Below are 23,910 nucleotides of genomic sequence, written 5' to 3' on the forward strand. Positions count from 1 at the left end.
ACGATTCATCCTGTAACTGACAGCATAAAGTTCATAACAAAAATAAGTGGACAAACAAAAAAATATATTGTGAAATGGTAATCCCTCTGACAACACCTTAATTGTAACAATTATTAGAAAACTCAGGTTTCTTCACCCAAATCACAAGCTTTTAAAAAATAAGATGGGGGTGGGGGAGGAATGCAGTTGTGGAGGTGGGAGGGAAGGAATGGTAGGGGAAAAACAAAGGAGGAGGCAACAATGCTTGATAAGAAACGTACTCATTACCTTGCTCATGTGATTGTAACCCCTCTGTACAGTATTTTCACAATAAAAAAAAAATTTTAAAATAAATAAATTAAATTAAATAAAAAATAAGAAGCTGGGCGCCAGTGGCTCACACCTGTAATCCTAGCTACTTAGGAGGCAGAGATCTGAGAATCGAGGTTCAAAGCCATCCTGGGCAGGAAAGTCCATGAGACTCTTACCTCCAATAAACCACCAGAAAACCAGAAGTGGTGCTGTGGCTGAAGTGGTAGAGGGCTAGCCTTGAGCTGAAGAGCTGAGGGACAGAGCCCAGGCCCAGAGTTCAAGACCAACTACTAACAAAAAATAAAAATAAAAATAAATAAAAAATAAGATAAAAGATCTACTATGCCCAATACAGTAAGTGTTATTGGAGGTCTAAGACATCCAGGATCATCAATCTTTCTTCTAGCAATTTGGGACTTGAGTTGTCAACTGTTTCTTAAATCACAGTCCAGCATGTGTACTTAATCATAAGGAAGTCAATATACAACTTGAATAAAATATGTAATGTTTACAATCAGCTTTACGAGTCCAAAAGGCAAAACTGAAAAATTCTAGGTGTAGAAATCCAAAAGTGCTAATTAGCTTGATTAGATAATTGACTGGATAATTAAATACAAACACCCTAAATAAATGTTAATAAAGGATAAAGGCAAGCAGAAATAAATTCAATCTCCACCACCTCAAGGAAAAAAATCAAAAACAAAAAATGGTCAAGACTGTGAGACTGGGATACAAACATAAGACCATAATCTGACTGACAGAGAAATCCTTCTAACATATAGTAAATGCTGGGATTACCAAAGATTTTTATTTCATGTTTATTTGCCAAAAAAAAATAACACAAAATGAAAATGTTTCCTGCCTAATTTGCCTAATTTTCACCAGAACATTTCCACTTTTCCAAGGAACTACAGAAAGACCGTGAAGTTGGGTCAAATAAAGAACTACAGAGGACACAAAGCAAACAAAGAAGCCACAGAATGTAGGGCAATGCTTATCAGCAAAACCAAATGACTCAGGAGACTGCAATGTAATGGAAGAACTCAGGCAATCCACCTAGCTGGGAAAGAACCTGAGTACCCACATTGTGATCTGTGCATTTACACAAATAACGTGAAAACGGTAGAGTCAGGGAGGAAAACTGTGAGAAATGCTTTCCCAGGAATTCTCCACTCCAATGATTTTTCCATTTCATTTAAAATTTTCCATTCCAACTTGGTACCACCAAGTGTGCATTCAGTGAACATTCAGACTGAATTTTTTCCCCATGTGTCTGCTGAGCTATCAAATGGAGATGCAGAACTGAAATGGCACTGTTGCACAGGTGATACCTCCATGTCAGTTACAAATGATTCCAGTATTGTTAAATCTACCCTCCAAATTTCTTCTCTTCGAAGGTGTTAAATACTAACATCTATAGCATTAAAATTTGGTGGTGGGGGGGGAGAGAAGGAGGAAGTAGCCCTGAAGTTTGAACTTAGGGCTTTGTTCTTAAAAGACACAACTCTGTCACTGAGCCATGTTTCCAGCCTTTTGACCTATGTCAAAAATAAGTGAGAACTTCCTGCCCAGGTATATACAGGGACTGGGATTACTTCCTTGAGACTTCCTTCTGTAGCTAGGATGAAAGGGGCATGCCCCTAAGCCCAACTTCTTTCACTGAGATGGAATCTTAAAGGCTTTTCTGCCCAGGCTGGCCTGAAACAATGATTTTCCTTGATCTCAGCCTCCCAAGTAACTAGAATGACATATATGCACCACCACACTCAACTATGGGTTCAGAATGAGTCTCACACCCAGGCACGGTGGCTCATGCCTGTAATCCTAGCTTCTCAGGAGGCTGAGATCTGAGGACTGCAGTTCAAAGCCAGCCTGGGCAGAAAACCCATGAGACTCCTATCTCCAATTAACTACTCAAAAATCCAAAGTGGCGATAGCACTGTGGTTCAAATGGTAGAGCACTAGCCTTGAGCACAAAGAGGCTCAGGGACAATGCTTAGACTATGAGTTCAAGCCCCACAACTGACAAAGAAAAAAAAAAGGAGTTTCACAAATGGTCTGAGCAGGTGGCCTCAAGCCTCAATCCTTTCTCAGTCCATTCTCAGCTTTCATGAAGCTATAATTGCAGGTGTGAATCACTGGAACCCCAGTTAACTTTTTTCTCATTTTGTATTTTCATCAGCCTCAAACATAATTCTCTGATTAAAAAGACTAGACAGAGACAGAAAATAAATGTCAGGGCCAAGGACTGGAGGAAGGGGAAACAGGAGTTATTGTTTCATGTTTTTGCAACATGAAAGAGATCAAAAGATCCAGAGTAGTGAATTACACAATCAATCATAAGTCACAGTATCACTCACAGTATCACTGTATACTTAAAGGTTAAAATGTCAAGTCTGATATATATTATATATATCATACACATATATATGTATAATATGTATCACATATATGTGATAGTTTTATATATATACACATGTGTATAATTATCTATCACATATATGTGATAAGGTGTAAGTTTGTCATATATATACATATACATATATACTTTTTTTTTTTTGGATCCGGTCGTGGGGCCTGAACTCTGGGCCTGGGCGCTGTTCCTCAGCTCTTCAGCTCAAGGCTAGCGCTCTACCACTTGAGCCACAGTGCCACTTCCGGCTTTTTTCTTTTTGCTTATATGGTGCTAAGGAATCGAACCCAGGACCTCATGCATGCAAGGCAAGCGCTCTACCACTGAGCCACCTTCCCATCCCCACATATATACTTTTTGAAAACTGAGGAATAAAATAACCTAAAAAGCAGTAAGTAAAATCAGTCCTATAGAAATCAGATTAGAGAACTGAGCCATGACTCAAGTAGTGTAACACTACCACTTTCAAGCAGAAGGCCCTGGGTTCATTCTTAAATACTACTAAAAAAGAAATCTGATCAATACCTTCCAAAGTTTTCTTTTGTCAGATATCTGGCAAAAGAAAAGTAATATTACTTAATAGTTCTACAGAGCATCATTATGACTAAAATAATACAAAAAATATTAGTGCTATATACTGTGGTTGTTTGAAACATGGCTAAATTGTTTTATGGTATTTAAAGAAAAAAGCTGAGGTGATGCTGGCCACTGGTGAGAGACAGAGAAAGCCCAAGACTGACTGTCAGACATGCAGGAGACCAGCTTGGAACCAAGCCTACATGGCTGAAAGAGGCAAGTGGATGTAGCAGAGGAGACCATAAAGGGAAGATGGGGCCAAAAGCGTCCTCATCCCCAAATGTCTGGCTAAAGGAAAATAAGAAGAAACAGTTATTCCTTTAAAGTAATCCTAGCTACTCTGGAGGCTAAAATCTGAGGACCGCGGTTCAAAGCCAGCCCAGGCGGGAAATCCATGAGACTCTTAATCTCCAATTAACCACCAGAAAACCAGAAGTGGTGCTGTGGCTCAAGTGGAAGAGTGCTGGCCTTGTGCAAAAAGCTACAGACAGAGCCTAGGCTGAGTCCAAGCCCAATAGGGAAAAAAAAAAAAAACAAATAAAAACCAGTTACACCACACTTGATGGCCTTATTTTTTGGTTAAATAAAAATCAATGGGGAGCCGGGCGCTGGTGGCTCACGCCTGTAATCCTAGCTACTCAGGAGGCTGAGATCTGAGGATCGCGGTTCAAAGCCAGCCCGGGCAGGAGAGACCATGAGACTCCTATCTCCAATAAACCACCAGAAAACCGGAAGTGGCGCTGTAGCTCAAGTGGTAGAGTGCTCGCCTTGAGCTGAAGAGCTGAGGGACAGCGCTCAGGCCCAGAGTTCAAGCCCCACGACCGACAAAAAAAAAAAATCAATGGGAAAAAAATCAATGGAATATTAATTTATATCAGATGACCAAAAAGCAATCTATTTTCCTTAAATTGGGAAGTATTTGATACAAATAGCACTAAGAAATGCTACAACCAGTAGCTGTAAACTTTTACCTATATACTACATGAATGAATAAAAACAACTCCAGGAAGGGAGTAAATGTCCATATAAAAGAGGGGTGGTGCTTGGGTCAAGATATTAGAATATGGTTCTATGCATAAGACTCCAAGCAGTAAGGAGAAACTATTTCAAGTGTGAATCAAGAGGTGAATTGAGAGGTGACAGGGAGTGTCAATACATGAAGAACAGTAACTCGAGACAAGTACATAGCACTTGGCAATTCCAACTCCAGCTGCATGGTAGAACTTACATAGGTAAGCTCTGAGAGAGCTGGCAACCCCCAGGATAACAACAGGTCAAAGAAATTGGCCACAGAAAAAACTCATGGTTCTTATAACTGATAAATCCACACAGGGATTTGGTCTTAAAGTAACTCTTCTAGAGATGAAAGTCACTGTATCTTGAACCAGGATGCTATCATCAGAAGCCATCTTGAGAAGGAGCCTATCGTTAGAGATTAAACTGCTCTGAAGATCAGAAAGCATGAAACAGTCAAAACCCAGGTCCCTGATGTAGTAATGGGGGAGAGATGCCCCACATTGATAGTCATAGCGAAAGAGTGTCTACCACAGCTCACTGAGTGTAAGCAGCAGAGCAGAGGCTATGAGGCACAGCGATCCCCAGACTAGTCACCATACCAGTCACAAGGGGCTTATTGTGGGAAGACTGGTTGGAAGATTGCTCCAATCTACAGCTCCCCCACCTCTTCTACCAGAACTCTATTTGCTTCCCCACTCTCCCAGGCATTCAGTATACCCTCAGGCGTCTGGAACAAGTAAGCTCCTAGCAGCCAGTCTACATACCACCTAAGCTTCTTGGGGCTACAGGTACACATTTTTAAATGCTGATGTAAATATGGCTCTGTTATCCTAAACCAGCCCAGCAGGAAACCCAGGCTAGGGTTCATCCTACAGTAGAGCACCAACTTGTTTGATGGGACCTGAAGAACTAGAAAAGGCCCCAGTGGTGAACACTACGCACCCCCAACCCAAGCAGATTTCAGTATTAAGAGGACCTCAAAAGAGGCATTTCTAAGCCAGGCCTAAGCTCACACCTGTAATCCTAGATACTCAGGAGGCTGAGATCTGAGGATCTCAGTTCAAAGCCAGACGGGCAAGAAAGTCTTGTGCGACTCTTATCACCAGTTAACCACTAGAAAACCAGAAATGGCACTGTGGTTCAAGTTGTAAGAGAATTCAAGCCCCACAACCGACAAAGAAAAAAAGGCATCTCTGATCCAAGTACCTTGATTAGGAGGAATTCTTTTTCACTTGATTTTTTTCCTGTTTTGTTGTTGGGTTTTTGTTAAATTGTTTTGTTCTTCAGACTGGGTCTCACAGTGTGGGACAGACTGGCGACCAACTCACTGTGCAGCTCAGAGGGCTGGCCTGGAACTCACAATCCTCAAGTCTGAGCCACCTTGTGCACCTTCCAGAGAATGGGGAGGCGTGTGTGTGCGTGTGCATGTGTGTGTGTGTGCGTGTGTGTCCATCCTAAGGCTTGAACTCAAGGTCTGGGTGCTGTCCCTGAGCTTTTGCGCTAAAGGCTAATTTTACCACTTGAGTTACAGCTCCACTTCACCTTTTTTTTTTTTTTTGGTAGCTAATTGGAGATAACAGTCTCATGGACTTTTCTGCCGGGGCTGGGATCCTCAGATTTCAGCCTCCTGAGTAGCTAGAATTCTAGGCATGAGCCACTGGCATCCAACTTTTTTTTTTTTAATTGTGAAAATACCATACAGAGGAGTTACAATTACATGGGCAAGATAATGAGTACATTTCTTATCAAGCATTGTTGCCTCCTCTTTGTTTCCCCTTCCCATCCCTTCCCATACTTCCCCCTCTCCCCACCAGAACCTCCCCCCACCCCCCACCAAAGTTGTAAAGTTCGTTTTTCGACACAACGACTTGTATATCTCATTGTTGCAATGGGTCCATCTGTATCCCTATTTAAACGATTTGCTTTTTCCCTTCCCCTCCACAATTTATACCAATATCAAATACAGTGAAAGCATGGGTTGTACCGTGGGGGAGGGACATACAAAGCAACATAGGAATCATCTTATAAATATGTTAGAAACAATAGCATGAAAGGGAAAAAAACACAAAAAAACATTTGAATACTTATCTTGGGGTTCATTCTCCCAACATCAACTTACCTGACCTTTTCTGCTTGTCTCAGACATATACTAGTTATTGCAAATAAGGGAAACCATGGGACCTATGTTTCTTTGGGCCTGGCTTACTTCACTTACTATAATTTTTTCCAAGTTTTTCCATTTCCTAACAAATGGGTCAATGTCATTCTTTCTGATGGAGGCACAGAATTCCATTGTGTATATATATCACATTTTCTTGATCCATTCATCTACTGAGGGGCATCTGGGTTCATTCCATGGCTTAGCTATGGTAAATAATGCTGCAATAAACATAGTTGTGCTGGTAGCTTTAGTGTGGTCTTGTTTGTGATCATTTGGGTAAATGCCCAAAAGTGGAATTGCTGGGTCATAGGGGAGCTCTATATGGAGTCTTTTGAGGAACCTCCATACTGCTTTCCAAAGTGGTTGAACAAGTTTACACTCCCACCAACAATGTAGTAAGGTTCCCTTCTGTCCACATCCCCTCTAGCATCTGTTGTTTATATTAGAGTTCTTGATTATAGCCATTCTAACTGGGGTGAGGTGGTATCTCAATGTTGTTTTGATTTGCATTTCTTTTATGGCTAGGGATCCAACTTTTAATTGGATTTTTTTTTTTTTTTTTTGGCCAATCTGGGGCTTGAACTCAGGGCCTGGGCACTGTCCTTGAGCTTCATTTGTTCAAGGCTAGCACTCTACCACTTAAGCCATAGAGCCACTTCTGGCTCTTTCTGTTTATGTAGTACTGAGGACTCAAACCTATGCTAAATGCATACTAGACAAGCACTCTTACCACTAAGCCACATTCCCAGCCCCTAACTAGATTCTTAATCTCTCTTTTTCTCTTTTCCATTCTGTCAGCTTTTTCTTCCTCACTTTTTTCATTTTCCCCTCGGTCCAGAGGCTTGAATTCAGGGCCTGGGAACTCAAAGCTAGCACTCTACCACTTGAGCCACAGCACCTCCTCCAGCTCTTTCTGAGTTGTTTATTGGAAAGTCTCCTGGACTTTCCTACCTGGGCTGGCTTCAAACCACAATCCTCAGATCTTGGCCTCCTGAGTAGCTAGGATTACAGGCATGAGCCACCAGCACCAGATTCTTCCTTTTTTATTGCTTTTTATACTTTCCCTGTCATTTTATTAATTTACAGTATTAATTTTACCTTTATGGACTCTTAATGTTTAAGTTTATCCTATTTTATTGTAGTCCCCTCTTTGCAATTGTTATTTGTGGTGTAGTGTTTTTAATTGGATTTTATGAGATCAATATATTTTGTGTTGTTCTTACTGTGGTTTGTTTCCTCTTTTCTGATGCTGGGGAGTAGGCACCAAAAATAAGTATTCTTACTAAGAAAATCTTCAGATGAAAGTAAAACTATCTGTCCCAACAAGGCAACACGAGTCCTCCAAAAGTTCCTCTTTATATAGTGTGTGTGTGTGTGTGTGTGTGTGTGTGTATGTGTGTGTATGTGTGTGTGAAAATACCGTACAGAGGGGTTACAATTACATGGGCAAGATAATGAGTACATTTCTTATCAAGCATTGTTTCCTCCTCCTTTGTTTCCCCTTCCAATCCCTTCTCATCTCCCACACCCCTCCTCCCACCCCAACCCCATCCCCGGCCAAAGTTGTAAAGTTTGTTTTTTGACATAACGACTTGTACATCTCATTGTTGAAATGGGTCCACCTGTATCCCTATTTAAATGTTTTTGCCCTTCCCCTCCACAAATTATACCAACATCAAATACAGTGAAAGCAGGGGTTATACCGTGGGGGAGGGACATACAAAGCAACAAAGAAATCATCTTATAAATATGTTAGAAACAATAGCATGAAAGGAAAAACATTTGAATACTTATCTTGGAGTTCATTTCACCTAACACCAACTTATCTGACCTTTTTTGCTTGTCTCAGACATATACTAGTTATTTCAAATAAGGGAAACCATGGGACCTATATTTCTTTGGGCCTGGCTTACTTCACTTAATATAATTTTTTCCAAGTCTTTCCATTTCCTAACAAATGGAGCAATGTCATTCTTTCTGATGGAGGCACAGAATTCCATTGTGTATATATATCACATTTTCTTGATCCATTCATCTACTGAGGGGCATCTGGGTTCGTTCCATATCTTAGCTATGGTAAATAATGCTGCAATAAACATAGTTGTGCTGGTAGCTTTAGTGTGGTCTTGTTTGTGATCATTTGGGTAAATGCCCAAAAGTGGGATTGCTGGGTCATAGGGGAGCTCGATGTGGAGTCTTTTGAGGAACCTCCATACTACTTTCCAAAGTGGTTGAACAAGTTTACATTCCCACCAACAATGCAGTAAGGTTCCCTTTTCTCTACATCCCCTCCAGCATCAGAGTTCTTGATTATAGCCATTCTAACTGGGGTGAGGTAGTAAGAGGAAAGAAGGATGGCCAATCGACACATGAAGAAATGCTCAACCTGGGTGCTAGGAAGATGGCTCAATGGTAGAGTGCTTGCCTTGCATGCATGAGGCCCTGGGTTCGATTCCTCAGCACCACATAAGCACAAAGAAAAAAGCTGGAAGTGGCGCTGTGGCTCAAGTGGTAGAGTGCTAGCCTTGAGCTGAAGAGCTGAGGGACAGCGCCCAGGCCCAGAGGTCAAGCCCCACAACCGGACCCAAAAAAAAAAGAAAGAAGAAATGCTCAACCTCTCTAGCCATAAAAGTTCCTCTTTATTTTACATACCAATATGAATGAAGCCTTGTATTAAAGATTAATTTTTTAAATTATCAGTGCATTCACATGGGATATAAATACATAGCTAAATAAGTTAAGGAAGATAACGATAGGATATGAAAGAGCAATTGACTAAAGAGCCAGAGATTTTCAAAACTAAATAGCAAAACTTCAGAAATGAATAGCTAAAAAAAAAAAACTAAATAAATAAGTAAATGAAACATTCTCAGTTGAAGGTCTCACTAGCCTATTGAAGACAAGATTAACCAATCATTACATTTCCCCAGTAATACAAAAAAATATATCATGAACAGAACATACAAGATCTATGGGACACAGTTTAAAAGACCAAATCTAATTGGTATAGAAGTAGAGAGAAGTATAAGCTATAGGAATAGACAGGTTTTCACTGAAATTAACAGAAATGTTCCCAAACCTTCAGAAAGTCACAGACATCTAGAAACAGAAGGCATTTAGAATTATAAATAGACACACTAGGAAAGAGCCTCTCCATATAGTGTACCATTGAACTGTGAAGAACTTAAAAGGTATATTGCAAAATATATGAGAGAATAGTTAAGTCACTTAAAAGGCAAACGTAGTAATAACAGTAATAAAGTCTCCCAATAAAGAAAAGTTCAGGGCCACAAGGATTCATAGCTAAATTCTACCAGACTGTTTAAAAACAACAATCATCTTTAAACTATTCCATAAAGTAGAAAAAGAAAGAATGCATTCAAAGTCATTCTAAGAAGTCACTGTTTCCCTAACCAAACCTGGTAAGGATACAATAAAAAAAAAAAGAAAGAAAGAAACATTCTTGGTGAACACAGATATAAAAGTCCTCAATAAAATATGTGTAAATCAAGCCGGGCGCTAGTGGCTCACGCCTGTAATCCTAGCTACTCAGGAGGCTGAGATCTGAAGATCACGGTTCAAAGCCAGCCCGGGCAGGAAAGACCGTGAGACTATCTCCAATAAACCACCAGAAAACCGGAAGTGGCGCTGTGGCTCAAGTGGTAGAGTGCTCTCCTTGAGCTGAAGAGCTGAGGGACAGCGCCCAGGCCCAGAGTTCAAGCCCCACGACCGACAAAAAAAAACAAAAAACAAAAAACAAAACAAAAAAAAAAAGTGTAAATCAAATTCAAGAACACATTTGCCAACCACTAGCAGCAAATGTAATAGCTACTAAGAGAACTGAGATCTAAGAATTACAGTTCAAAGCTAGCTATCTGATCAGACAAATCCAAGACTAATTAACCAGCAAAAATCTGAAAGTGCAGGTGTGGATCAAATGGTAGAGTACCACCCTTGAGCTGGAAAAAAAAATAGCTAAGAGAGACGATCAGGCCCTGAGTTCAAGACGCTAGTGGCACAATAAATTAGTTCCAGAGAAGTAGCTCAGTGGCAAAACAGTTATCTATCATAGGCAAGAACATACATAAAATCTCCAACACCATAAGAGTAAATAAGCAAAATCTATAGAACATAAGATCTTATTTTCTGGGGGCTGGGAAGGTGGCTCAGTGGTAGAGCGCTTGCCTTGCATGCCTGAGGCCCTGGGTTCGATTCCCCAGCACCACATATGCAAAAAGAAAAAAGCCGGAAGTGGCGCTGTAGCTCAAGTGGTAGAGCGCTAGCCTTGAGCTGAAGAGCTGAGGGACAGCGCCCAGGCCCAGAGTTCAGGCCCCACGACTGGACCCAAAAAAAAAAAAAAAAAAAAAAAAAAGATCTTATTTTCTGGTGTCTTTTCTTTTTCTCATGTTTGTGGTTGCTAGGCTAGTACTCTACCACTTGAGATACATACACCTCCAGCCTAGCTTTTTGCTGGCTATTTTGGAGATGGAGGCCTCCAGACTTTTTGCCTGACCTGGTTTCCAACTTTGGCCCTCTGGGTTGCAGCCTCCTAAATAACTAAGGATTACAGGCATGAGCCACCAGTGCCCAGTGACCCTTCCATGTTCTTACTCTCACATACAGTTCTATTTAACAGTCATGAATCAAAAACAAGCAATAAAGATTAAAAATAATATTCACAGCCTGACTACAATGGCTCATACCTGTAATCCTAGTTACTCAGGAGGCTGAGATCTGAGGATCACAGTTCAAAGCAGCCCATGTAGGAAAGTTCATGAGACTCATCTCCAATTAACCACCAAAAAAGTGGAGCTGTGACTCAAGTAGTAAAATGCTAACAAAAAAGCTCAGAAACAGTGCCCAAACCCTGAATTCATGCCCCAGGACAGGCACAAAAAAAAAAGAAAGAAAGAAAGAAAAGAAAAGAAAAAAGATTAGTCATAAGCTGAAATTTCTACTTACAATTAATTTCTAAAGAACTGGTCATTTCACTAGTTCTTTAATATTATCAAAATAGAAGAAAACTGTAGATACTTTAAATATAATCAAACATCACTTGATACATAAAAAACGGATGCAAGAAATCCAAGTATATAGTATTAAAAATCAATGATAAAGTATCAAGACAATTCATATTACCAATGCTTAAAATTCTTAATGTAACTTTTCTTTTTTCCTCATGATTCTAATAGGGTTTGAACTCAAGGTCTAGGCACTATGCCAGAGCTTTCTCACTCAAGGGTAAATGCTCTAACACTTGAGCCATAGCTCCACTTCTGGTTTTCTGGTGGTTAACTGGAGATAAGAGTCTCATGGCCTACTTCTCTGAACATAAAATACTATTTATCCAAACGAATTCTAGGAAATGGAAACATGGGGATTTTTTTGGCGGTGGTGGTGGTGGTATTTTTGCTTTGGTTTTTTTTTTCTTTGTCTTTTTAGGGGAGGTAAAAGGGGGGCATAGAAATGGAGGGAGGAAGAGTGAACAAATGTAATCATGGTATTCAGTATACACTATGTGAAAAATGAACTCTGCAACTCTAGTGGAAGAGACAGGATGGGTAAACTGGGGGAAATCAAAGGAAAGAGTGACACTATCCAAAAAGAATTATACTCAATACCTTACTTATGGACTGGTAACCCTTCTGTACAACATGTTAATAGTAATAATAAAACTACATATATATTTTTTAAGTCGCATGGACTTTTCTGCCCAGGCTGACATCGAACCACAATCCTCAGATCTCAATCTCCTGAATAGCTAGGACTATGGACAGTGGTGCCCGGCAACCTAATTCTTAATAATTCTTAAGGAATTTTGTCAAGGGGCTGAGAATGTGGCTCAGTGGTAGAGCGCTTGCCTTGCATGCCTGAGGCCTTGGGTTCGATTCCTCAGCACCACATAAGCAAAAAGAAAAAAGCCAGAAGTGGTGCTGTGGCTCAAGTGGTAGAGCACTAGCCTTGAGCTGAAGAGCTGAGGGACAGCGCTCAGGCCCAGAGTTCAGGCCCCACGACTGGACCAAAAAAAAAAAAAAGGAATTTTGTCAAGTGGCACCTTCTTAAATTCTAATCCTTTTTTTTTTTTTTTCTGCCAGTCCTGGAACTTGAACTCAGGGCCTGGGCACTGTCCTTGAGCTTCTTTTGGTCAAGACTAGCACTCTACCACTTGAGCCACAGTGCTACTCCTGGCTTTTTCTGTGTATATGGCACTGAGGAATCAAACCCAGGGCTAGGCAAGCATTCTACCACTAAGTCACATTCCCCACCCAATTCTAATCAATTTATAGTAGTCACACAGTATAATATATTGTTCATAATTCAAACACACAAAATTGAAAAAAAATCCTAGAAGGATACAATTTTAGCTGCTTCAATCATATTTTCTTGTTATAAAAGAAATTTAGGAAAGCACTACACTTCACAGTTACTATGTGATCAGCTGATTCAGACCCAGAGCCTGCCTTACCTCCACATTCAGGTCTATTATTCATAGGACAAAGCATAAATTTCAAACTTTCTTCCTGAAGTATGACTTCAATAACCTGATATAACTGTTCATGAACAATGTATTCAGCGTGACAGAATAAAAAGTCATTCTCTAAAAATAAAAAGTAGAAAAATATCTCAGCGATACACTATGCTGAATTTAGAACTTGGCTAAACTGAGCAACTTTCTGTACGTAGTCTAGCACTTAATAAAGTAAATCAACAGCACAGTCCTTCAAATAGTAATGACTCCTGAAATTTTTTACAGCAAAGCCAATTTGCCAATTTAAGTTCATTACTTACAAGATTAACAAGAAAAGGTTGGGCAGGGCGGACAGAACTTATCTAGCAAGCAGGAAGACCTGGATTTAACATCCACTACCACAAAACAGAAAGAGGGGAGGGGGGCAGGTTAATAAATGGTCATCATTTGATTCATGGGAACTATTCTGTTTCAAAAATTCATTCCTGGGCAGATAAATATTAAAGACAGTACAATCACTAACTGTTGTTAATACAAATAAGCTTTCTATATAGATTACTGACAAAGTATCTGCTGGGTATTAAGTAATCAGAAATAAGGCCAGACAGTAGGGATAGTGGTGCACACCTGTAAGCTACTCAGGAAGCGATGATCAGGAAGATCACGCTTGGGCAAAAAGTTATCATGATCCCATCTCAACTGACAAGTTGGGCATGGCAGCACACACCTGTCATAAATAGGAATATGACCATCTAAACTCATCCAGGCAAAAATCTCAAGAACTTACCTCAAAAGCAATTTAAAAGGGCTAGGAGTATCTCTCCTAGCAAGTGTCTGCCTAACAAAAATTAAACTTACCAAAAAGGATTCAAAAGAAATCAAGAACAAGTCGATCAAATTTCTTAAACTTACAAAATAACCCTATTTACACTTTTCTGGCAGTACTGAGGTTTGAAATCAGGGCTTCCAGCTTCGTCCGGCTTCTGCCACTAAGCCACAGTGCTAGGCTTCCTCCACTTCACACTTCTGGCCATAGGCAATGCCTAGCAACTACAACAATGACATCAAAAACTATCCTGAAATGCTTCTGTGTCTAAATTTACAGTAGTCGAAGAAAATGAGTTGGTGGTAAAGTTAACAATTTCCTAACAGTTTTGTTTTTGTTTTTTTTTTTTTGGGTCCGGTTGTGGGGCCTGAACTCTGGGCATGGGCGCTGTCCCTCAGCTTTTCAGCTCAAGGCTAGCGCTCTACCACTTGAGCCACAGTGCCACTTCCGGCTTTTTTTCTTTTTGCTTATGTGGTGCTGGGGAATCGAACCCAGGGCCTCATGCATGCAAGGCAAGCACTCTACCACTGAGCCACCTTCCCAGCCCTTCCTAACAGTTTTATATTATCTCTTTAATAATTATTTTTTCTCCTAATTGGATACAATGAGCCTATTTTGTGCTGATCTCTCGCTTGAAATTGATTGTCATATTACTATGGACTTGCGGAGAAAGAGGAGTTACTGGGATTTAAACTCAGGGTCTCAAGCTTACCAGGCAAGCATTCTGCCACTTGAGCCACATCCTGTCAGCCTTTTTTTGCTCTTCAGTTACTTTTCAAAGGGATCTCATACTTTTGCTCCAGCCCAAGACTATGACACTCCTACTTCTGCCTCCCAGGTAACTGGAATTACAGACTGCATCCTTACCCCGTGGCTTGTGCTTTGAGATAGAGTCTCAGTAATGCTTTTAGTTTACGGGGTTTTGTTTTTGTTTGTTTTTTTAGGGTTAGCTCTAATCCTCCCAATCTCCACCTCCCAAGTAGGTAGGATTATAGGTGTGAATCACTGTGCCCAATCTGCCTTCTCTTAATCTTTTTTTAAGTGGTGGGGCTTGAACTCTGGGCTTGGGGGCTGTCCCTGCGCCCTTCAACTCAAGGCTAGGGCTCTACCACTTGAGCCATAGCACCACTACCCCTTTTCTTAATCTTGTCTTATACCACACAGGACTCATAGGTCTAAATGAAAAAGCTAAAACTATAGTGATCTTGAACATAGGAAGCATTGTAGAGCCAGGTGCTGGTGGCTCACACCTGTCATCCTAGCTACTCAGGAGGCTGAGCTCTGAGGATCATGGTTGAAAGTCAGCCTAGGCAGGAAAGTCCATTAGACTCTTATCTCCAATTAACCACCAGAAAACCAGAAGTAGACCTGTGGCTCAAAGCAGTAGAGCACTAGCCCTGAGCAAAAGAGCTCAGGGATAGCACCCAGGCCTTGAGTTCAAGCACCATGAACAAAAATAAAAATTTAAAAATTAAAAATTAAAATAAAATTAGATAGTGGTGATAGCTATAAAATTCTATATGAAAGCTGAGTACCAGTGGGTTATGCCTATAATCCTATCTACTTCAAAAGCTGAGATCTGAGGATCGCAGTTCAAAGCCAGCATAGGCAGGAAAGTCCATGAGACTCTTATTTCCAATTAACCACCAGAAAACCAGAAGTGGTGCTGTGGCTCAAAGTGGTACAGCACTAGCCTTGAGCAAAAAAGCTCAGGGAAGCCAGGCACCGGTGGTTCCCACCTGTAATCCTAGGTACTCAGGAAGCTGAGATCTGAAGATCATGGTTTAAAGCCAGCCTGGGCAGGAAAATCCATGAGACTATTATCTCCAATAAACCACTAGAAAATCAGAAGTGGTGCTGTAGCTCCAAGCAGTAGAGCACTCTCCTTGAACTGAAGAGCTGAGGGACAGTGTCCCAGGGTTCAGGCCCCACGACCGACCAAACAAAAAAAAAAGCTCAGGGACAGCACCCAGGCCGAGTTCAAGCCCTACAAACAACCACAACAACAATTCTATATGAAAATTACTGAATTGAAAAAAAAAAAGAAACCAAACATGATTCATTTCAAAAAAAAAGAAAAAGAAAGAAAGAAAATTACTGAATTGTACATGGAAAATACACCCACAGCTTAAACCAGTCAATATGTTTCAATAGCTATGGTCATTGGCCAGCAGTAGTCTAATTACTTTAGAATATTAAAACAGGGGGGGGGCTGGGAAAGTGGCTCAGTGGTAGAGCGCTTGCCTTGCATGCCTCCCAGAGTTCAGGCCCCACGACCAGACCCAAAAAAAAAAAAAGAATATTAAAACAGGGAACCTCTTCAAGAGTTGTGAACATGAATGCATGTATCAACTACCCGGTCCATAAGCCATACTAAACCATAAAGAGAAGAGCAACAGATGAACTGGTCAGCTGAAATCACAGAAGGCAGGCCAGAGGCAAACCAAGCAGACATGGAAGCACACACCTATGGAGACAGAGGCAGGAAGAGTGTGACTTTGAAGCTAGTCTGGGCTACATAGATTGGTCTGAAAAAAGAACAGAAGCAAAACAGAGAAAGTGTGTGTGTGTGTGTGTGTGTGTGTGTGTGCGTGTGTGCGTGTGTGTGTGTGTGTGTGTGTGTGTGTGAGAATTCAGGGGTCTAAACGCTATACCTGAGTGTGTGTGAAAAGAACAGAAGCAAGACAGAGAAATTGTGTGTGTGTGTGTGTGTGTGTCTGTGTGTGTCTGTGTGTGTCTGAATTCAGGGGTCTAAACGCTATACCTGAGTTTTTTTGCTCAAGGCTGGGCCTCTACCATTCAAGTGACAACTCTACTTCTGGCCTTTTGATGTTTAATTGTAGATAAGCGTCTCTTTGCAGACTTTCCTGCCCAGGATGGCTATGAACAGCAGTCCTCAGATCTCAGCCTCGTGAGTAACAAGGATTACAGGCTTGAGCCACTGGTGCCTGGTAAAAATTGGGTTTTTAATAGGATTGTGTGATTGTAAGTCTTGCCCTACTTTTGGGCTTTCAGATAAACGAATCTATAAATCCTTTACATTGTTCTCATGCCAGTTCTTTTTTTTTTTTTTTTTTGCTTATAACACAAACTACAAATTGATAGGACAAGTGCAGAAACCTCATTAATAAGAATGTTTCTAGAATAATCTTAATCCTTAAATGTAGGATGTCAGGTACTATAGTGGAAAAAATTCTAGATTAACAAACACAAAAGTAAAACTCTACTAAGTGATTATCTTTCCAATAAAAATTCATATAAGAGCTTGAAAAGCAGCCACTTACAGGGCCCAGAGATTTTTTTAGTATGTTTTCTGTGCCAGTACTGAGGCTTGAACTCAGGGCTTCTCACTCTTGCTTGTTTTTTCCACTTGAGGCTGGCACTCTATCCCTTGAGCCATACCTCCACTTCCCATTTTTTGCTGCTTCATTGGAGATAAGTTTCTCATATTTATCTGCCCAGGCTGACTTCAAACTAACTTCATCCTGAGTAGCTAAAACTACAGACTAACTTCATCCTGAGTAGCTAAAACTACAGGTGTGAGCCACCAATGCCTAGCTTATGTTTTTAAATAATTTAATTTGTCATTTTAGGATTTTTTTTAATCTAGATTTTTTTCCCAAAAAAAAAAATCAAAAAGTAAACTCCACTAAGTCCACACTACTATAAAGCAGCAATCAGACGATAAAGAATAACTGCTGCCTCTTTAAGACTACAAAGTGTACATTGTACATTCAATGTGATGGAACTTTGATGAGATCTGCTCGACTCCTCTAGGTATTAATGATCTGTATCAGTGTACTGAGCAGGACATATTTCAAATGCCACATAAAGGGTAATGAAATTTTTTTATTTAAACTATGAAGGTTTAAAATGTTAATTTAAAAATCATATGCTGGTTGGCACTGGTGGCTCACGACCACAATCCTAGCTACTCAAGAGGCTGTGATCTATATTCACAATTCAACACCAGCCCAGTCAGGAAAATTGGAGACTCTTATCTCCAATTAACCACCAAAAAGCCTACCACTCGGGCCAAGGCTGAGGCAGGAGAATCTTGACTTTGAAGCCCACCTGGGAATACATAGATAGACCTCATCTCAAAAAAAAAAAAAAAAAAAAGGTCATACTTTCTTTTAATATAATTTTATTGTTAAAGTGTTGTACAGAGAGGTTACTTTTTTCACAATTCAGGTGCATTTCTCTTTGGACAAGGAAACCCTATAGTGACTTTTTTTAAAGACAAAAAAGGAATTATTGAAACATGTATTGGTTACAAGCCCATGGGAAACTCTAATCTTGAACTAAATACTTCAGAATATCTTTAAAGAAGTTTTTTGTTTTCTCTCAGTGCTATGAACGAAAATCAGGACTTGTGTACTCTAGGCAAGTGCTCTATCACTAAAGCTATGTTCTAAGCCCACACAGAACACCTTTAAATCCCTGGTGAAAACAAATTAAAGTCAGAAGCCTATTCCTGATGCACACCAATCCGTTAATTATTCTGGGTCCAAAAGATGGACATGGACACGGGGACACACACACACACACACACACACACACGCACACGCGCACACACACACACATACACACACACACAAATGGTTTTAAGTTACAACAAGAAAAATGTAAAAATTAACCATAAGTTTGAAAAACCTGAATATACTAGTGTACTTTAATCAAAATTTATCTTTTGTAACATACACTTGCAGAAGCCAGGCACCTGTGGCTCTCAGCAGGCTGAGACCTAAGAATCGCAGTTTGAAGTGAGAATAGGGAGGAAAGCTCATGAGGCGATCACCAAAAAAAAAAAAAAAAAAAGCCCGAATTGGAGCTATAGCTCAAGTGGTTTAGCCTCTCAGAGACAGCACCCAGGCCCTGAGTTCAAGCCCCAAGGCTGGAACAAAAAAAAAAAGACAGGGGTAGTAAATTCCAAAGGAATTTATAACAGTAAGGTCAAGGTACATTAGCAGAGGTGGGACAGCACTTTATAAAGACACCCCTGAAGCAGTTAGATGGCGCTACCACTTCCTATCTGTGTACCTCTGGGAGGTTCAAGTTTATTTCTTTAAAGCATAACAAATAATCTTTAGAACATATATTTCTACTTGGCACAGTGGTATGCACTTGTAGACTCAGCTAAGACAGAAGGATCACTAGGAGTCTAGGAGTTCAAGGCCAGCCTAGACTACATGGATAACTCTCATGTCAGAAAAGAAAACAGGAAGGAAAAAAAAAAAAGGAGGGAAAGTGGGAAGGAAAAACACATAGTTCTACTTTAATAATAACTTGTGGAATACAGAAAGAAGTTACCATCACTATAAATATGATAATATTCACTAATGAAAAGTCTAGTGAAGAAAGTATAGAGGAGGACAACACAAGGTTTAAGTGATACTGCTAATTCCCTGGTTCCTTACACTGGACGCAAAGGTTATATATTGTTAGAAAGATCATATATTGTTACAATAGTCCATGACTAATATAACTGACACATTCTTTGGTTTGCACCCTACTTTTCACAATTTTGGAAGACTTAAACCAATATATGGTATAAGAAATATGTCAGCCAGGGCTCAGTGGCTCACACCTGTAATCCTAGCTACTCAGGAGGCTGAGATCTGAGGAGCACGGTTCAAAGCCAGCCCGGGGCAGGAAAGTCCGTGAGACTCTTATCTCCAATAAACCACTAGAAAACCAGAAGTGGTGCTGTGGCTGAAGCGGTAGAGCGCTCACCTTGAGCTGAAGAGCACAGAGACAGCGCCCAAGCCCAGAGTTCAAGCCCCACGACCAACCAAAAAAAAAAAAATGTTCAAGTTAATTTTCTGCATAAAATAAATTGGAAAAATCAACTGTATAAACCTTTTGAGGTTTTTTTTTTTCTAAACAATGTTTTGAAAGGGAAAATAAGAAATAAAGTCTACCAACGCAGACTTCACCATTACTATCTGGCAGGACCCAATGACTGTAGTGTCCTAAGCTATAAATACTGCTTAGGGGAGCAAACAAGTGTACCCTGACTCATGAGATAGATGCCTTCCTGAGAAAAATGAAGTTCTAAACATCAACACATTCTGAAAACCCGTTAACCCTAGAGCCTCAGTTTTGACACCTAGAAAATGGTATATGTGGATTAAAAAGAATTGTTTAGAGAAGAATTACATACTATATGTAAACACCTGGCCCACTGCAGGGCACTGAAAAGGGGGCAGTACTTTCTTTTTTAATCACACTTAAGAGTTAATGTACTTTCCTTCTCTGAGTAGAATTAAGACAGGCTAGCAACTACTACTTAGGACAGTTCAGTGTGGGAATACTAATACTAAAATGGGCTGACTAGATTCTCAGCAGTTTCTTTAATTCAGTTTCCAAGATTTTGTAGGGAGTGACCAAAGCTCTATGGAAAGACCATGAAAAAGTACTCAGGAGGAGAGAGAAGAAAAACTGCTTTTTTTTTTTTTTTTTTTGAGAAACTGCTATCTAATCCTCTTGGAAACTCTCCCGCCTGGTCTGTGAAGAGTCTGTAACAGAACAGACTCTTCCTCAACTACCCTGTCACCTACTACCCTACAAACTACCAACTCTGAAGGACTTCATCAATGACCTTAAAATCTCTACCACACCTACTGCCTACACTTCTAGGTAGTATATAAGCAAACCATGACTACAGAATTGAGCTTTTCTTTAATGATAAAAATGCAAATGATTTAGATTTGGTTATCCACTCCCACACAGCACATTCTAAAGAGTCTAAATCCTCCTGCCAAAGAATGCTGTGACTCCACACACAAGAAATTAATTATGAACTATATCACTGCCACTACCACTGATTTCTTCTTTTGGGGGGAAGTAGGGAGTGATGATGCTAGGTCTTTTTTTTTTTTTTTTTTTTTTTTTTTTTTTTTTTTTTTTTGTCGGTTGTGGGGCTTGAACTCTGGGCCTGGGAGCTGTCCCTCAGCTCTTCAGCTCAAGGAGAGCGCTCTACCACTTGAGCTACAGCGCCACTTCCGGTTTTCTGGTGGTTTATTGGAGATAGGAGTCTCACGGTCTCTCCTGCCCGGGCTGGCTTTGAACCGCGATCCTCAGATCTCAGCCTCCTGAGTAGCTAGGATTACAGGCGTGAGCCACCAGCGCCCGGCTGATGCTAGGTCTTGAACTCAGAGTCTTGCACCTGCTAAGAAGACTACCACAGATTGCTGTTCTCATTCAAGACACATGAGGTTTAGAAAAAGAAAATCAAAATCAAGTTTTCAATTATCTCTGTTTTGAGATAAAGAAATAATCAATTTGCCATTTTTCTGGAGACTCACTCATGAAAGCCCCATACACACACTGTTGGTTAACTGTTGAAGCTGAATATGGATGCCAGAGTTCACTATTCTATTCCAGTTTATATACACTTGGACATTTGCATATTATTTAAAAGTGTTTATATATGTCTTTCTGTGGTATTTATACACAAACTCCCAATACAAAAACACATATTGCTTTCATATTCCAAAAGTAAGTATATTTGCTGTAGCTACTTTCTCATTGCAAATAACCAGACTAGCAATAAAGATCTAGTAAAGGAAATAATTAACTGCCCTAGAATAAAACAAAGTCTAACCTTGAAAATGTAGAAGAAAAGAGGAAAGGGCAAACCAATTATTACAAGTGTTTCACTTTTCTATATGGTACAGACTGTGTAGAAGAGGCCAAGCATTTTAAGGCCAAATCCCCTTTTGATTAAGTTGATAAGCAGCAGAGGCTGAAATAAAATAACTTTAAAAGTCTCTATTGAAGATAACTATTTCTAAAAATGGAAGTCTTTTTTTTTTAATTTCATACTTCTTTGTAGTAAAATCAGCAACTGCCAATGGCCAAGTGTGCTTTACTGCTTAGATAGGAATCTACCAAGGAAAAACTATCCATTCTTTGCAAAATGTTAACTCAATTTTTTACAAGATTACTTTAAATGCAATCCTAAGTGGGAATTAAAAACAAATACTAATTTACAAAAAAAAAAAAATTAGCCCTTTGTCAGCCCTACTGGCCTAAATTTTGTTTAAAAGGCTAAAACTTAATTTAAGGAGTCGCAAAAACGTCGTATTATTTCTCAAGTTCAAAAATAAAGTCACAGGGGCCTGGGAAGGTGGCTCAGTGGTAGAATGCATGCCTTGCACGCATGAGGCCCTGGGTTCGATTCCTCAGCACCACATAAGCAAAAAGAAAAAAGGCCGGAAGTGGCGCTGTGGCTCAAGTGGTAGAGCGCTCGCCTTGAGCTGAAGAGCTGAGGGACAGCACCCGACCCAGAGTTCAGGCCCCACGACTGACAAAAACAAATAAATAAATGAACCAATAAAAACTAAAGTCACAGAACTTCAAGAACTTACTTAAAATTTTATGAAGGGAAAAATGCAGAGGGAAACCCACAGGACCAGGGAGGGGGAAGAAGAAACAAACACACAAACAAACAAACCATTCCACCGTCCCCAGCGCCCCCTCCCCGCGCCAGGCCCCAGCGCGCTCACACCTAATTCCCTCTGCCCGGACGCCAGCGACCTGTTCACTTTCACAAAACCTGGCCCTGCTCCCCTTCCACGGAAACGACACGAGACACTCTGTCATGTAGGTCAAGTCGGATTTTGTAGGGGGGAAAAAAAAAAAAGCCCATGGTGCAGAGTCTGAAGAAAAGAAAGCACCTGCCTCCAGCCTCCCTCCTCCTCGCCCCCTCCCAGCCCCGCTCGGCGAGAAGCGCGTCTGCCTATGAAATATTCAGTTCTCACCAGGTTGAAGACGGTCTCGACCAGGTCCCTATTGGAGACTTCGCCAACTTCCACCAAGCCCGTCAACACGGCGAATTTCATCCGGATGCCCCTGATGGGGAGCCCGGGCTTCAGGGACCGGGCGCCCCCCGCTTCCGCGGGGGCTTCCCCTCGCCCTCCGCCGCCCCCGTCATCACCTGTTGGCGGCGGGGAGGGGACGCGGTGGCCCTCGCTGGCCATGGCTCGCGCCCGAGGACGGGCAGGACGCGGGAGAGTCACCGGCGGGGGGGGGGGGGCAGCCGCGGCCGCCCGGGCGAGGAGCGCGACCCGCGCCGCGCGGGGCGCCAGGCGGGGGGCCGGGGCGGGGAGGGGGCTCTTGCAACTTGAGGAGGGAACCCCCCAAGGCAGGAGATGCGGAAAGTCCTTGGCGTCGCCCTCCTCCTCCTCCTCGCGGAGAATAGTTGTCCAATCTCTCTCCCCGAGGCTGACAACAACGCCGAACCCTATTGGAAGACGAGGTGTATGTTAACGAGGAGCGGTCGGGTTTGAGGGGTTCGGGGGGAGGGGGGAGCACCGCCCGTCAAGTAAGTTGCTAAGGGCACCCCAGGGGCGGCCGGGCTGGCGGAGCGGGCGGCCGAGGGGAGGGCGGGTCCCCGAGGCCCGGACGCAGGTTCACAACCCCCCCCTCACGCACACACACGCACCCCGGCACCCCAGGTTCCGGGAGCCGGGGGAGCGGGGTCCCCCACGGCCCGGGCGCAGGTTCCCCTCCACCCCCAGCTCCCGGGGTCGGGGCGCGGCGCCGCTTTCTCCTCACAGGTGCTCCGCGAGCGCGGGAAAAAGAGGAGGAGCCAGGGGGGGAAAGCGGGGGACCCTCCCCAGCGACCTCGGCGACAGGAAGCTGCCCCCTCACCCCGACACCCCCGGGGCTCGTCCTCACCCCGCTCCGGGGCGCCGCGACACGGCGGCAGCGGCGGCGGCGGCGATCCAGGGCAGGAAAAGGCGGGGAAGGGGCGGCGACGGCCCTGGGCCCGGCCCGGGAGCGGAGCACCGCCCTCAGGTACCTGCGCTCCCCGGGAGGCGTGAGCGGCGGCGGGGAGGGCGGACGTGGCGGGCCGCGGGGGGGGGGGGGCGCGCACCTGGTCGCCGCCTTAAGTTTCCCGGGCCCGCGCCCCGGAGTCCACGCTCTCCTGGCCCGCCCCGCCCCTGCGCTCAGCTCATGTTTATTTCCCTTTCCTTTAATTTTCCTTTTTGTTTGTTTGTTTGGAAAAAGCAGTCACTGCCGGCGCTGTGGGCGCCGCGACACCGGCTGCCGCGGGGCGGCGAGGATGCTGCCGGCACCGCTCGCCTCTCCCCAGCTCGCGCGGCCGTCCCGGGGCTCCCCGAAGCTGCTCCCGGCGGCCATGACAG

General features: G+C 42.3%; 2 protein-coding genes across 4 annotated transcripts in view; one reads left to right on the forward strand and one right to left on the reverse strand.

Moving 5' to 3' along the window:
* The window catches only part of Lrba (LPS responsive beige-like anchor protein), a 445,034-nt gene that overhangs the window by 420,319 nt on the left and 805 nt on the right, over positions 1–23,910 (reverse strand). Inside the window, exons 1-2 of one of the 3 annotated variants that reach the window (XM_070022190.1) lie at positions 23,441–23,819; positions 22,522–23,003 (exon numbers count right to left, since the gene is read on the reverse strand). In XM_070022190.1, the coding sequence (XP_069878291.1) occupies positions 22,522–22,740 (219 nt within the window). In that variant the 5' untranslated portion in view covers positions 22,741–23,003; positions 23,441–23,819. Of the gene's footprint in view, positions 1–22,521; positions 23,004–23,440; positions 23,820–23,910 lie in introns of those variants that run through there. The other 2 variants (XM_070022192.1, XM_070022191.1) reach the window with 2 other exon arrangements.
* On the forward strand, positions 22,912–23,907 carry LOC138826728 (serine/arginine repetitive matrix protein 3-like). Its single transcript, XM_070021971.1, has 3 exons — positions 22,912–23,020; positions 23,090–23,560; positions 23,777–23,907. The coding sequence occupies exons 1-3, from the start codon at positions 22,912–22,914 to the stop codon at positions 23,905–23,907; spliced, it is 711 nt and encodes a 236-aa protein (XP_069878072.1).

Source organism: Dipodomys merriami, unplaced genomic scaffold (genome assembly GCF_024711535.1).
Source record: "Dipodomys merriami isolate MVZ:Mamm:240054 unplaced genomic scaffold, mDipMer1.0.p SCAF_15, whole genome shotgun sequence".
Lineage (NCBI taxonomy): Eukaryota > Metazoa > Chordata > Mammalia > Rodentia > Heteromyidae > Dipodomys > Dipodomys merriami.

Coding starts and splice junctions, on each gene's coding strand:
- LOC138826728 (XM_070021971.1), top strand. CDS start 22,912: ATGCGGAAAGTCCTTGGCGTCGCCCTCCTCCTCCTCCTCGCGGAGAAT. Junction 23,021..23,089: donor ACCCTATTGGAAGACGAGGT/GTATGTTAACGA, acceptor CCGTCAAGTAAG/TTGCTAAGGGCACCCCAGGG. Junction 23,561..23,776: donor GAGCGGAGCACCGCCCTCAG/GTACCTGCGCTC, acceptor TGGAAAAAGCAG/TCACTGCCGGCGCTGTGGGC.